Genomic DNA, 12,413 nt, shown 5'->3' with positions numbered 1-12,413 from the left:
CTTACTTAAAGGGTAAAGAAATTACGGATACTAGGGCAAAAAGTTCACCACCGATATCATGAATTTTGACGAGCCTAAAAATTTGGCGCTACGCTCAAGGAAGATTGGTGTCTAGAGACCAGAACAAACTTATCCAGGTTATGTAACCTATGATATTTCTCATAATTCCTAATACTAGCTAGCTTTGCAAAAATTTAAATTAGCATATTTTAGTAACTTCAAGTGCGTTACTATATCGAGCTGGTATCTTCCAATCTACAGAACTACATAATCTGAATTCTGGCCCGAATGCCATCGCGAAGCTACCAGTTCTCCACGTCCACAAAGTTTGAAAGAAAGCATAAGGACCAGTCATGAAGGTCAAATTCCAGTAAACTTGCAAATCACAATCTACAAAGAACCAAGAAAGTAGGGTTGCAGAGAATGTACTATAAGATGCTGTTGAGTAGAATATTACATTTACTTGAACTCGAACAGGTAGCCGATAAAACACATAGTAGAGCAAGCTAAAGGGCCATATAGGATTGGAAGAAGTTAAGGCAATCGCATCTCAAGTATCTGAGAGGCAATTCTACTTTTTCCTGAGATCTTAACCATTTGTACAAAATGTTTCAAGCTCCTGGTGCAAGGCAATCCAAGGTCCAGGGAGGTAGGAGTAGTTACAGAAATATGTCTTCATCTCGGGTAGCATGTTTCTCCTCCTATGTCGATTGCATAAGTTCATATAAACATCACTCATTCACTATGATCTGCACAAATCATGCCAAGTACTTGAACAGGTTTGGATTATCTTTGTCCCTCTCTAGGTAATCTCTAGTTATCAAATCTTCGATTCTCTTCTTGATAGCTTTGACATCAGGCTATGGAGTATTTAAAACAAAGTAATTAGCTCAGTTGAACTTGAATAACTAACATTAAAATTGGGAAGTAGAAGTTCATCACAAAGGATACCTTGAACATGCGCCCCAACTGCTCAACGCACTCCATGACTAGTTGCTGGTAGCCCAATACTTTACGGCTCTTCATAATACGCACAATTGAAGCATCTATAGCATACCGCCTATCCTTGTCAACGTCTTCAATTACCTTTTTCTTCTCATCAACAGGAGGGAGAGGTATCTGCATTACCCATTACAACAATATCCTCAAAGTGTTAGTAATGTAGTGCAACAATTCATAGTAAAAAGGCTAAACTTACTCTCATCATTAATTGTACCTTGATCCTCCTCATTTTGTCAGTGAACTTTGAGTTGAACTCAAAGACATCAGTCGGAGAAATTGTTTTGGTGCTTGGCTCCTTGTTGAGTATCTTGTACTTCGCACATGAAAGGGAATGAAGAAGCCGAACAACATCATCATCTGATAGGTTTAATTGCGTCATGATTTCCTGATAACTCAATCTATCTGATGCATTAAAGAGCAGCAGAGCAGAAGCCTACGAAAAGGAAGAAGTTTCAACCTCGTTTTTCTCATTGATAACGTAATAGAAATATTTGCCGATCTGATTTCAAAAAGTAAGCCAACAATCAACCTGATAAGTAGTGACAACGAGCTCAATAGTTTTTGGCTCAAATTTTCCATTTATGTTGCAAGTTCCCAAAGAGTATATCCACGTAAGTTTCCTGTGCTTTGTTTTTGTTTGATAGAACTCCTTGAATACTTCAACGCACCTAACCTGACAATGCACAGCATAAAATGAATCAATGACAAGGACGTTTGAGGAGAAAAACGATTCAAGCAAAATAACATGCATCATTGTTTGCCTAAGAGAAGAACTTCAGCAAGAGGAATAAGGATCAAAACAAAGATGAAATCAACTGCGTAATGCCAATTAAAATATTGATATGATTTACCATTTCTGCTGGGAGGTTGAGATCAAAAGACTTGTAGCTAGGCCAGAAGCCAGTAGTCAAGACAGTCACCGTCAAGTCAATTCCTGGATTTGCTATTGGATTATTGCTCAAATACTCCTCAAAGCTGGCTTGATTTTCCCTTGCCAATGTCAAATCTGTGACCTACAGAAAGAGAAGAAGAATGTCACCAGAGAACATAGTCTCAAATTCAGCATAATTGATCTAGATAGCTTACCATTCCCTCCATCTTTGATGTGAACTGCCCCCCACACTGCTGCTTCAACTTTGTTAGGATACTTCTTTCATGTTCATCATTGGCACTCTTATCAAATAACAACCGCCGGGCTAGCTTTTTCCTGAATAAAAAAAAAGAGGAAGTCATAAACTTGTAACGGGAAGAAGCTACTATTCAAGTAGTGATTGAGATACACAGTAGAGGTAACTCTACCTATAGAATTCTGCAAACAAGTCCTTATCACTAATATAAGCTAGTAGCTTTACCACCTGCAAGAGAGATCTATTATCAGCTTTCTCCAGCTCCAGTAGTACGAAGAAAAAGCAAATGCTCTAGAGGAAAAGAAGGGAAGGGGATCTATAGATCTAGAGCTCACCTTTTCCAACGTTTCTTCAATAGCTTCATCACTCAATTTCTCACTCCCGCCTTTTTTGAGAATGTTGTCACAGAAGGTGGCAAGAAGTTCAGCGCTTGAGCTACCAGCAACACCCTTGTTGCAGAAAAGCTCAAAAGCTTCTTTAAGTGCCTAGAAAATGACAAAGGGGATAGATATTAGCAATTTACTTTTACCCTAATGCACAGAGTAGAACAATTAAATTAGACAACTATCCTTCGCTCCAACACATACCTTGTGAAAAAGTGTGTGGTTTTGGAAACAGTTATTCACATACGCCAAATATTTATCATGAAGTTCAATCACTTTCCGAACAAAAACCTGAAAATTCAGAAGTAATTTAATCGCCGAAAACATATTCAAGGGTCAGATAACAAATCTACTAAGGGATTACCTGTTCCTGCAAACCAACCACATCTCTCTTCTCTGCCTGTTGAAGAACACTAGTTGATCAGAAAGAATGCAAGACATTGAGCAATTATATTAAATGCATTCACAATGAAATATCAGTCTCATCTTTTAGAGAATCATCCCCAAAAAGATGAGATGAATTAATTTTGACATTGTTCTAACAAGCAAAAGGTGAAAAATTAAAATACATAAAAGAAGGAAATGCGACAAAAAGAACTTGTTGGTTCCGTAAGGAACTGCTCATACTCTTACTTTAAGATAAGTACAGAATTCGGTGGGGGGTTCTGCTTTAAAGAAACTTTTACCATCTTTTGAAGTAACATTTCCAACCACCAAATTATGAATGACCATATACCGAAGAACAAATAAAGTAAATGAAACAAAACAATCACCGAGATGAAGTCAAACTTTGTGACTTCATGCTTTTGATACAAAAGAGAAGATATAATAACAAGAAATCATTGAACAACACTCATTAAAAGCACAAACTGGAAATTAAAATAAGCAGAATAGCAATATGCTACGAACAAGGGTTGTGTAGAGTAGTAAGTACTCCTTAATCAGTTCTCCGGTCTGAGTTCCCTTAGTTAAGGAGTCGTATTTATGATGAAGTGCTTTACCCCCGGTGTGAGACATCTCAGCGCGAGTCTGGATTTACACAAGCCACAATGCAGGTACTGAACACCGAGTGGGAAACCATAATAAAATAAAATAGCAAGATGCTCTGATCAGCAACAAAATGGCTAGTCTCACAAACTGACAACTTAAGATGTCATACACAACATATTCTAGCAGTCATCTCCCCTTTTCAAGGAACTGCTGTTTTTATAGAAAGGTCCTTGAACTTGTTGTCAATTACTTTTTTCACCGAGTTTACAATCACTTTTTACTTGATGTATTGTGAAGCAACATGAGCTTTCTAATGAATGGATTTTCCCTTTCTTTGATATTTATATCAAGCATTTTCTAGGGACAATACCCCCACCAACACCTAATAGTGTTGAACCTTCTTCTTCTTCATGCCTCTCAACAACTTTAACCCATAAAAAACTAGTCTACAACCATCAGGGACAACATCAAGCAAGCACACCCCTGCCCCTGCTTATCATTTGTTATGGAAGATGGATGAATTTTTCCCTAAGCATTCATCAAAGAACTAATGATCAAGTTGCTAGGCTCACAATTTAATTCCCTGCATTCAATTATTCCGTCAACCATGTCATCATATGGTAAATAGCGACACAGGACAATGGACACTGTCACCTTACTCATAGAGTTCCACTTCCAACATTTTGACGTCTCCTCCCACTCACTACCATAATCACCACTATATTCAGCAAACGACATAATAAACAAGTAATGATCAATGCTATTGCACACTGCTTGATGATTGTGAAATACTAGAAAAAAGAGAACCACCGGGATAGATCTCTTACAGGTCAGATAAGCTACTGAAATGGTGAAATATAACATAAGAGCTGGAAAACCACTGTAATGAGGCTGCCGGAAAAACGAGCTTCTTCTATAGTGGATAAAATATCTCGAGCTTCTACAACAATGGGGAACTACAATGGCTGATCTTGAGGAGATTTTCTTCATGTGGAGTAATTTTCCAGAGAAAAGTTCCAATTTTTGGCCGGAAATCGAGCTGAACGACAAAAAATTGGCAAGAGAAGAGGTTTTGGAGGGAAAGAAATGGATTTTGTGATTTTTTTTTTTTAATTTCTAAATAGGGATGTAAAATATTTGTAGAAAGTGGTTAGTTTGTATATTCTAAAATTTTGGTGGTAGGGGCTATTTTGTAGATTTCAAGACTAGGGTGCTAGAGTAGATAGCTTTTGAACTTAAAGTGTTGATGTTGTGGATGTGAGGAAGTAATTAATTTAAGTATTTAATTATATTTTTTAGATTTGAATTATTATTTATTTATAAGTTAAGTAACTTCATCTATTCTTCTAGAATGGGGTTTATGTTAATAGTTTGGAATAGGATTTAGGTTACTTCCATAAGAATTAGACTTCCTATTGATGTAATAAGACTCCTATTTAAGGGGCTTTTGATGAATAAATCAGTATGTCATATTTAAGCAAAAAGCAAAAGATTAGAGTTCTCTCTTCCATTAAACTCTAAGGCTTCAGTCTCCCTTTGAAGAGTTGTAGAGATTGGAGTTCTATTTTTAATGAACTCTAAGGTTTCAGCCTCCCTTTAACGAGCTGAATTTATGTATCACCCTTTGAATTGATCCTTCTCTAAAGATTGATGACATAAATGTTGTGTTAAAATATGAAATTAAGTTGATCAGACACTTGAACACAAGTAACTTTGCACATTTAAATAGCAAAAACTTCTAGTTTGACTGGTTCCAGGTCAAGTCAAAGTGTATAAAAGCCAAATAAGGAAGAACCAAATTTCTCAAGACCAAAGAATTTGAAAAAGGATAGACTATACAAACCTTTTTATTGCTAGCAGCATCTTCAGCCTGTTTTACCAAAGCTGTACCTTCAGCAGTAACATGCTGCATTCAGATTAAAAAGAAGGATACATGAAGTAACTTATAGGCATACAATCGAGAATGAGTCATGAGATCACAAACCTGCTTAAAAATATTGGCCACAGGGTCTAAGCCTCGAGAAATCTTAGAAAAGAGCCTATACATCCTTGATAAATCTTCAACCTAATAAAATAATCATGATTGTGTCAATTATTACAAAAAAAAATCAGAAACATGGTCATTAAGATGCTGTTAACTACCTTATCATCTCTCAGTAACGCATGGCATCCAGAGTGCTCCTTCTCAAGAAGTTGAGTGGCATACACAGACAACAACTCATGTTGCACTTTCTGCAGAAAGGTGATAGTAAAGTTGCAGCTAATTAAAAGTTGACAGGCTAGATCCAGAAAAAAGTAGATGTGAACAATAAAAACTGATAGCGACATCCTCCATTTTAAAGGCTAAAGTTCCAGTAAAGAATAAAGATTCAAGAGCTAGAATGAACCTCAAGCAACTTCGTCTCGCTGCTTGAATGGAGATAATGAGAGACCCTATCCTTCTCCCGTTTCAAGCACTCCTCGGCCTAAAGGAACATTGACATGATTATGAAGCTTAACATGTGGACGTTAACCAGAAAAAGGACAGGCAGAAGAAGCAACAGCGAAAGAATGGCAGAATTAAGGGGTTGCATACGCAGTATACTAACTTTCAGCATATAATCCGGACATGAATCTTCGAGGATCCAATTAGAAGCTTTGCGAGAATAATAAGCCGCTGTGTCCTTGAGCATTGCAGCTTCAAAATCATTCTCATAATAATCCATTAACCCCATCCCAATTTCAACAAATATATCAAGCACGTTCTTAAGTAGAGCTCTGTCAATTTGCTCTCCCTCACGCTCTTGATCAATCTGGTTAGAGGAATGTTATTGCTCAATCAAATGGAAAAAAAATGATAGAGAGAACTCAAAGCAAGACAGAAGGGGTACCAGAGATATAACAGCATCCCTGACTTTTCCATTCAACTCTTGGTAGACCTAAAATAGAAAACAGTCGCAGTAAGATATTATTTCTGTCCCAATATATGATACTCTTTTCTTTGTTAGAAGGGACATCTTTCCATATTACATATTACTAACAATTTAACTTAAAACTTCTTGTTTTACTAAAGTTTTTATAGCTTACTTCATACCACAAGTTTCAAAATTCTTTCTTTTCCCTTAAACTCCGTGCCCAGTCAAACACCTTCCCATAATTGGGATGGAGGGACTATCATTTTCGTAAAAGAATGTGGCAGCAGTTGAGCTAGTATACTGTCAAACTGAAAACCAAGTTCTAGAAGAGGCAAAACCCAGAAAACAGAATTTAAAAAAAACAATATAGAAGCGATGAGCTGAACTCAGTGCTTTAACCAAGGGATCAGGTGGAAATGTTTTAATGGATGATCATACAAACAAATTTTTTGATGAAAAGAGAAAAGAGAAGGAGAACTGTAAATTACCTGATCGCGGAAGCAAGTTAGTCCAACTTCATTAAGCCCCGGCAGAGATCTCCGGGCAATGAAATACCGGTCAAGGTAATGGAAGAATCTTGACAACCATCTGACCATGACCTTATGATTTGACCACCTTTTTACCAGCTCTCGCAACATAAACTCGTCATGTTTTTCTCTCAAAGAAGGCAATACCTATTTTGAAATTGAATTGTAATGTGAAATTTAGAGAAGGTAAAATTATTTGGAGAAACAAGAATTAGGTAAACAAACTTTAAGCAAAATTTGAGTTTTAATCATTTTAAACTCCTAAGCAAAATTGCATGTCTAAAATAACATACAAAAAATCCATGTAATTTAGCTGTGTTTTGAAACTTCTATCCACTTTCCCCGTATCCATTTCTTAATATTCTATGGGATGAAGAAGCAGCAAGAGCAGCCTTTCTAAATTTGAATCATATAATAGTGGGAATAAAACTGAAGATATATCGTCTCTTGGGAAAGCAATGCCTGAACTACAATACTACATTCAGATCCCAAAAACTGTTGATACTTGCACATGGATCCTTATTAAATAAAATCATTAAGGGCACAAAATAGAATGACAGAGGGCACCAAGGAAACTACCCATACTAAGCCCTCTTTGTTACATGGCTAAAATTGAAAAATAAAAGAGCACCAAAGGGCTCAGCAGACTAATGATTTTCCTTTTTTTTATTAAAGAAATAGTTTTTTTTTAAGTTCCAAACATTCCAGAATGATACAAAGAGAGCAAACAATCAAGAATGGTGGTACATGGATATAACAAACATCAAAGAAAAATTAAGAATAGTACTTCTTCAATTCTTATTTTTCTTGTTTTATTGGAGTACCTTGTTTATTTCTATTTAAGTGAAATGTGAATGTAAAGTGCAGCTACCCTTACCGTTGTTGTGATATATTCTTCAAAAGCTTCGCGATATTTGTCATACAGCTGTTGAGAATAATCATGTGGGGGCTTTTGAGTACACATGTTGTAAATTGTCCTGATAGTAGAGTTAAGGAAACAAAAGGTGAATCCAATCAAAGTTATCGACATGCCTAACAGTGAGGGAGTCTAAAAGGATACGTATATAGCATCATATAGTCCTCTGAGCTGAACTGAGGCTCAGGCAGCCCTTCTAGAATGTTCTTCAGCTTTGTAATGCCCCTTTGCATGAAGTCCCATCCATGTTCCAGATCGATTGTGCTTCGTTGGTTCATTGTGATTTCAGTATCTTCACACTTCCACAGAATGCAACCCTACACAAATTCTAAACACCTGTGGCCCTGTTACCAAACTAAATAACATCACCAACTAAACTCAACAAAAGCTAGAAAGAAAATTAAGCAATTTTTTTTTTAGAATGATAATTCTTTTGAAAATTAAGCAATTTTTAAGCCAGTCAGAAAATCAAATCACATTAATACTTGCCTTTACTGTTAAGAATAAACAAACAAATGACAAAAAGAATGCTCTTATTAAATACCAAAATCTGATGTTGGACAGGCTACAAACTTGGGTTTATCCTTGAAATATGGACCAGAGTACTTGGGTTTCAAGGCTTCAAAGCGGGGGGCTGTGAAGGAGCGATGCATACTAAGAATTGCACAAGTACCTTGAGCCATTTCTGGCTCTCGCTATAGAAAGGGTAGTAGAATATGACTAAAAATCAAGAATAGGGAACAGTATACATATTGGAGGCTCAAATTCAAGTAATACAAAGAGGAGAGAAGATAAAGGAGCACAAGAATAGAATCTGATGATAAAGGAGCAAATCAAAGTTCACTAACTGGAAATATTCCGAATTACCACAGTTACAGGTGCCTAATTGGAAAAGGTAATGGTTTTTTTTATTGGTTCAGTGTGATCTTGGTCTGCTAAAGATTCTTTACCACTGTGAATTAGATATTTAGTTGGGTGTATAGGACTTTCATTGTAATGAAATATTAAGAACAAATCAACCATTTATGTAACTGAACAAGTCCAAACTCCAAAATTTTAGAAGTGCTGAGATAAGTGTTGAGTAAAAGTAAATGTCACAAAAAAAAAAAGCTTTAGAGAGAGCTCCACAAGAGTACAATAATGTGCAGCAGAGACTACCTTACCTACATTGAGCCAAAATAAAAACCCCGAGTAATTACCTCATCCGCTATTGATATTTACTTGCCAACAAATCATCTAAGCTCATGATTCATAACAAACAACTCACAAGTATAACTCAATGTTCATGTGAGCTTACTTTTATTCATGCTTATTGCTCGGTGAAAAGGAATTCTACTCTAAGTTCTATTAAGATAAACTAGAGTTACCAAATTAGCACACCTGGCCCTAAAAGACATGAGCTTTTAAATTTTTTTCCAATAAATGTATATAAATTAATAAGTAAATTAAACTCATAATACCAAAAGAAAATACACATCAAAGACACTGAAAAGCTAAGTTGCACGGATCCTTCAAAAATACACCATTTTTGGAGGATCCAAAACGAATTTTTTTGAAGAGTCAGAGCAACATAGCTGAAAATTCTGAAGTTTCAGGAAGTTAATGAAATAAAACAAAGTTCTGGAATCAGTTGTTCGTATTGAATTTCTAGTTTACATGAATGTCTTCAGTTGTAAAACAAAGAATTATCCTAAAATTAAACTCAAACCCTACAAGTGACGAAAACTAAACCTCCACTATACCTAACTTCAAAAGGACAAAACACTCATGCTCAGAATCAACAAGGAGAAATAAAAGAACAACATAAAACTAGTCCATCAATCACAGCTTTTTGAAGATCGCAAAATCAACCACAAAAAAATAGAACAATTTCAATAATCACCGGAAACAGAATCAACAACAAGATCAATCCGAAGCAATTAGACCAAAATCACGTCATCAACTATGCATCATAGGTATACGTATGAAGTGTATACATCGAATCTGAGCTCACAATTTAACCGGAAATCATACCTATTATGTCACCGGAGAGCGAATGAATTTTCCAAAATGGTGATCGAGAATCTAGACCCAATGAGGGCACAAGACGGAGCTGCCAGGAACCATGATGAGAAGAAGAGAATCGGTGAGATGTGAATCACTATTTTCCCTTTTATGTGTTTTTTCTTCTTTCCTCGAAAACCCCTCATACTTCTAACAATTTTCATTTTTACCGCGATAATTTCTTGATATTTTATTGTGGGTTATTGAATCTGATATTATTTTTGGATTTTATGCATTTTTTAGTACACTTTTCTTTCTTTCTTTCTTTTTTAAGAATGTTATTAATGTTTTTCGATTTTTTATATTTGATTGGTCAAAATATTTGAAAGAAATTTTTAGGAAAATGAGTTTTCGAATGAATGTAGAAAAATGAGTTATATAAATGACATTTCAATTATATAATCTCCTCTTTACTAATTCAAACATTCCACTACTTGACCATCCGACTCTTAAATCCCTATTCTTATGACATCTCACCTCAATAGTGTTTTTTTTAGATAATATATAAATAGTCTTGGGATGATAATTTCTTTCTTAATTACTAAGTAGAATAAAAAAATGTCATTCATTATAGTTGTACATTTTGTTAATAAAATTACTCCTATTTAATAATCATACTCAAACATTATCTAATAATATTGTTATAAGAAATATACTAGGTATAAAATAAAATATTACAAAAAAATAATCATCAAATTAGGCACATATTTTAAGTAAATATATCTAAAGTAAAAAAATATATATGTATTTAATGGTGTACACCAAAATAGGCTTTACATACCATGATAATCATAAATATTCTCTTTAATTTGATTATAGCTAACATTTATGTCTACTAACTTTAAGTGTGCACAATTTAGATATTAAACAAGTATAAAGTTAAACAACTTGACGTGTGCATTCTACATGGTATTGTACGAGGCAATTCACGACCTACATGACTTTCTTTGTGCATTGTGTTATATAAGACATATGTGTTTACTTGTTCAATTTTATACAAATTTAAGTGCTTACTTGTGTATATCCAAAGTTGAAAGGCATAGATATTGGTTGAGGTCAAGTTAAATGACATGTTTATGTATTATGTCATTAAAATGTGATCATAATTTAAAAAACCGTTAATGTTTGCCTTCTTTACACTTAGGGGGTCGTTTGGTAGGGAGTATAGGAGAAATAGTCCAAATATTATATATGGTATTATTTAATACTATGTTTGGTAGGAATTTTGGATCTATGTATAATCAATCCATGGATTAGTTATACACCCTACATGGTATTAGAGGGTATATAACTAATATCTTCCTTTTGGTGGTATTAATTCTAATACCATGGGACTAACCTAGGTAAAGACAAACGTACCCCTCAAATCTTTTTAATCATTTTGTTTATTTCTTGATTTTATAGTTAATATTTATATTAACTAATATGTTTATGTTATGTATGAATTTAAAAACAAATTCATAAGTCAGATATTGCCTCTTGACGAAAGTCCATTATACATTACACAAGTAGTCTAAAACAAGAGTATATATATATATATATATATAACATCTTGAGTATAAAAATAATGTAATTTATTTTGCTATTTTTTTTAAAATTTTATGATAAAGAATTTTTTAAAAAAAAGTTATTGATACAAAACAAAGTTCAATAAATTTTCTCTATAAATTATTATAAGTTGTGTGACTTCTGAGATATTAACTCCAATTTATTGAAATGATAATTATTTACTCTCAAATAATTTAAGTGAGAAAATAGTGAGTATGACAATAAAAATTTTATTCTCCTAGCTAGTTAAATGCTATAAAAAAAATAATATTGTTCGTCAATTATCTACACTGATCCAATTACATTAAATAGAAAATCCCATAATAACTCAAGTGCATAATTAAAAAGAATTTTTTTTTGTAGAGTTTTAAACCATACACAAAACTAGGTAAGAAATAATGAACCAAACACTTGATAAAAATAGTCTCTACATTACTAATCCCTACATTATTGATTTTTATACTAAACGACCCCTTAATATTTTTTCTTTAGCTAAAACTTACACGGATAAAAAGATTATATTAACACTACACGTCATTGAAGTGGAAGAACAAAAGATAATAGATGTAGAAGATAAATACGCAAGTTTGATGAACAACCTCGAAATACTACTTCTTTGGGTGATATAAAGAATTAATTGGTAAACTCTTAGACATTCTTTAAGGAAAATGTACCTTTTTCCTAAATGTTTAATAAGTATATATTGTCATTAAAAGATTGAAATTTACGGAACAACCTATAATTACAGATTTTTATATTAAATGAGAAATTTTAAAATATTTAAGTAATTTTAAACGCATATGTTTCTTAGACCTTTATTCTTTGTGCCTTAGTGGTATGGTGTAACTAGTTATGGAAATTTACTTATTTTTGGTAAATAATATATGGATTATTAGTAATGTATTAGTCTTTTAATTTACAATTTAACAACTAAAGGAGATCTAAATATCGAATGTCACTGTGCATATATATATATATATATA

General features: G+C 33.9%; 1 protein-coding gene across 3 annotated transcripts; it reads right to left on the bottom strand.

Moving 5' to 3' along the window:
• Positions 1–351: 351 nt before the first annotated feature.
• LOC107006861 (cullin-1) lies at positions 352–10,009 on the bottom strand. Of its 3 annotated transcripts, none has more exons than XM_015205380.2 (20): positions 9,853–10,009; positions 7,984–8,183; positions 7,801–7,900; positions 6,885–7,070; positions 6,373–6,420; positions 6,091–6,294; positions 5,890–5,967; positions 5,645–5,734; positions 5,487–5,567; positions 5,346–5,408; positions 2,877–2,912; positions 2,717–2,803; positions 2,465–2,614; positions 2,302–2,357; positions 2,089–2,209; positions 1,854–2,015; positions 1,532–1,675; positions 1,217–1,435; positions 952–1,119; positions 352–860 (listed from the first exon to the last, which is right to left on the bottom strand). In XM_015205380.2, exons 2-20 carry the CDS (start codon positions 8,115–8,117, stop codon positions 759–761), a joined length of 2,229 nt encoding a protein of 742 aa, XP_015060866.1. In that variant the 5' UTR covers positions 8,118–8,183; positions 9,853–10,009; the 3' UTR covers positions 352–758. The 3 variants fall into 3 exon arrangements, with proteins under 3 accessions (XP_015060866.1, XP_015060872.1, XP_015060878.1); XM_015205386.2 differs by having other exon boundaries at positions 7,984–8,175; positions 9,853–10,001; XM_015205392.2 differs by having other exon boundaries at positions 7,984–8,167; positions 9,853–9,993.
• Between the last annotated feature and the right edge of the window lie 2,404 nt (positions 10,010–12,413).

This window comes from Solanum pennellii, chromosome 1, assembly GCF_001406875.1.
Source record: "Solanum pennellii chromosome 1, SPENNV200".
NCBI lineage: Eukaryota > Viridiplantae > Streptophyta > Magnoliopsida > Solanales > Solanaceae > Solanum > Solanum pennellii.
This window is presented reverse-complemented; position numbering and strand designations above follow the sequence as displayed.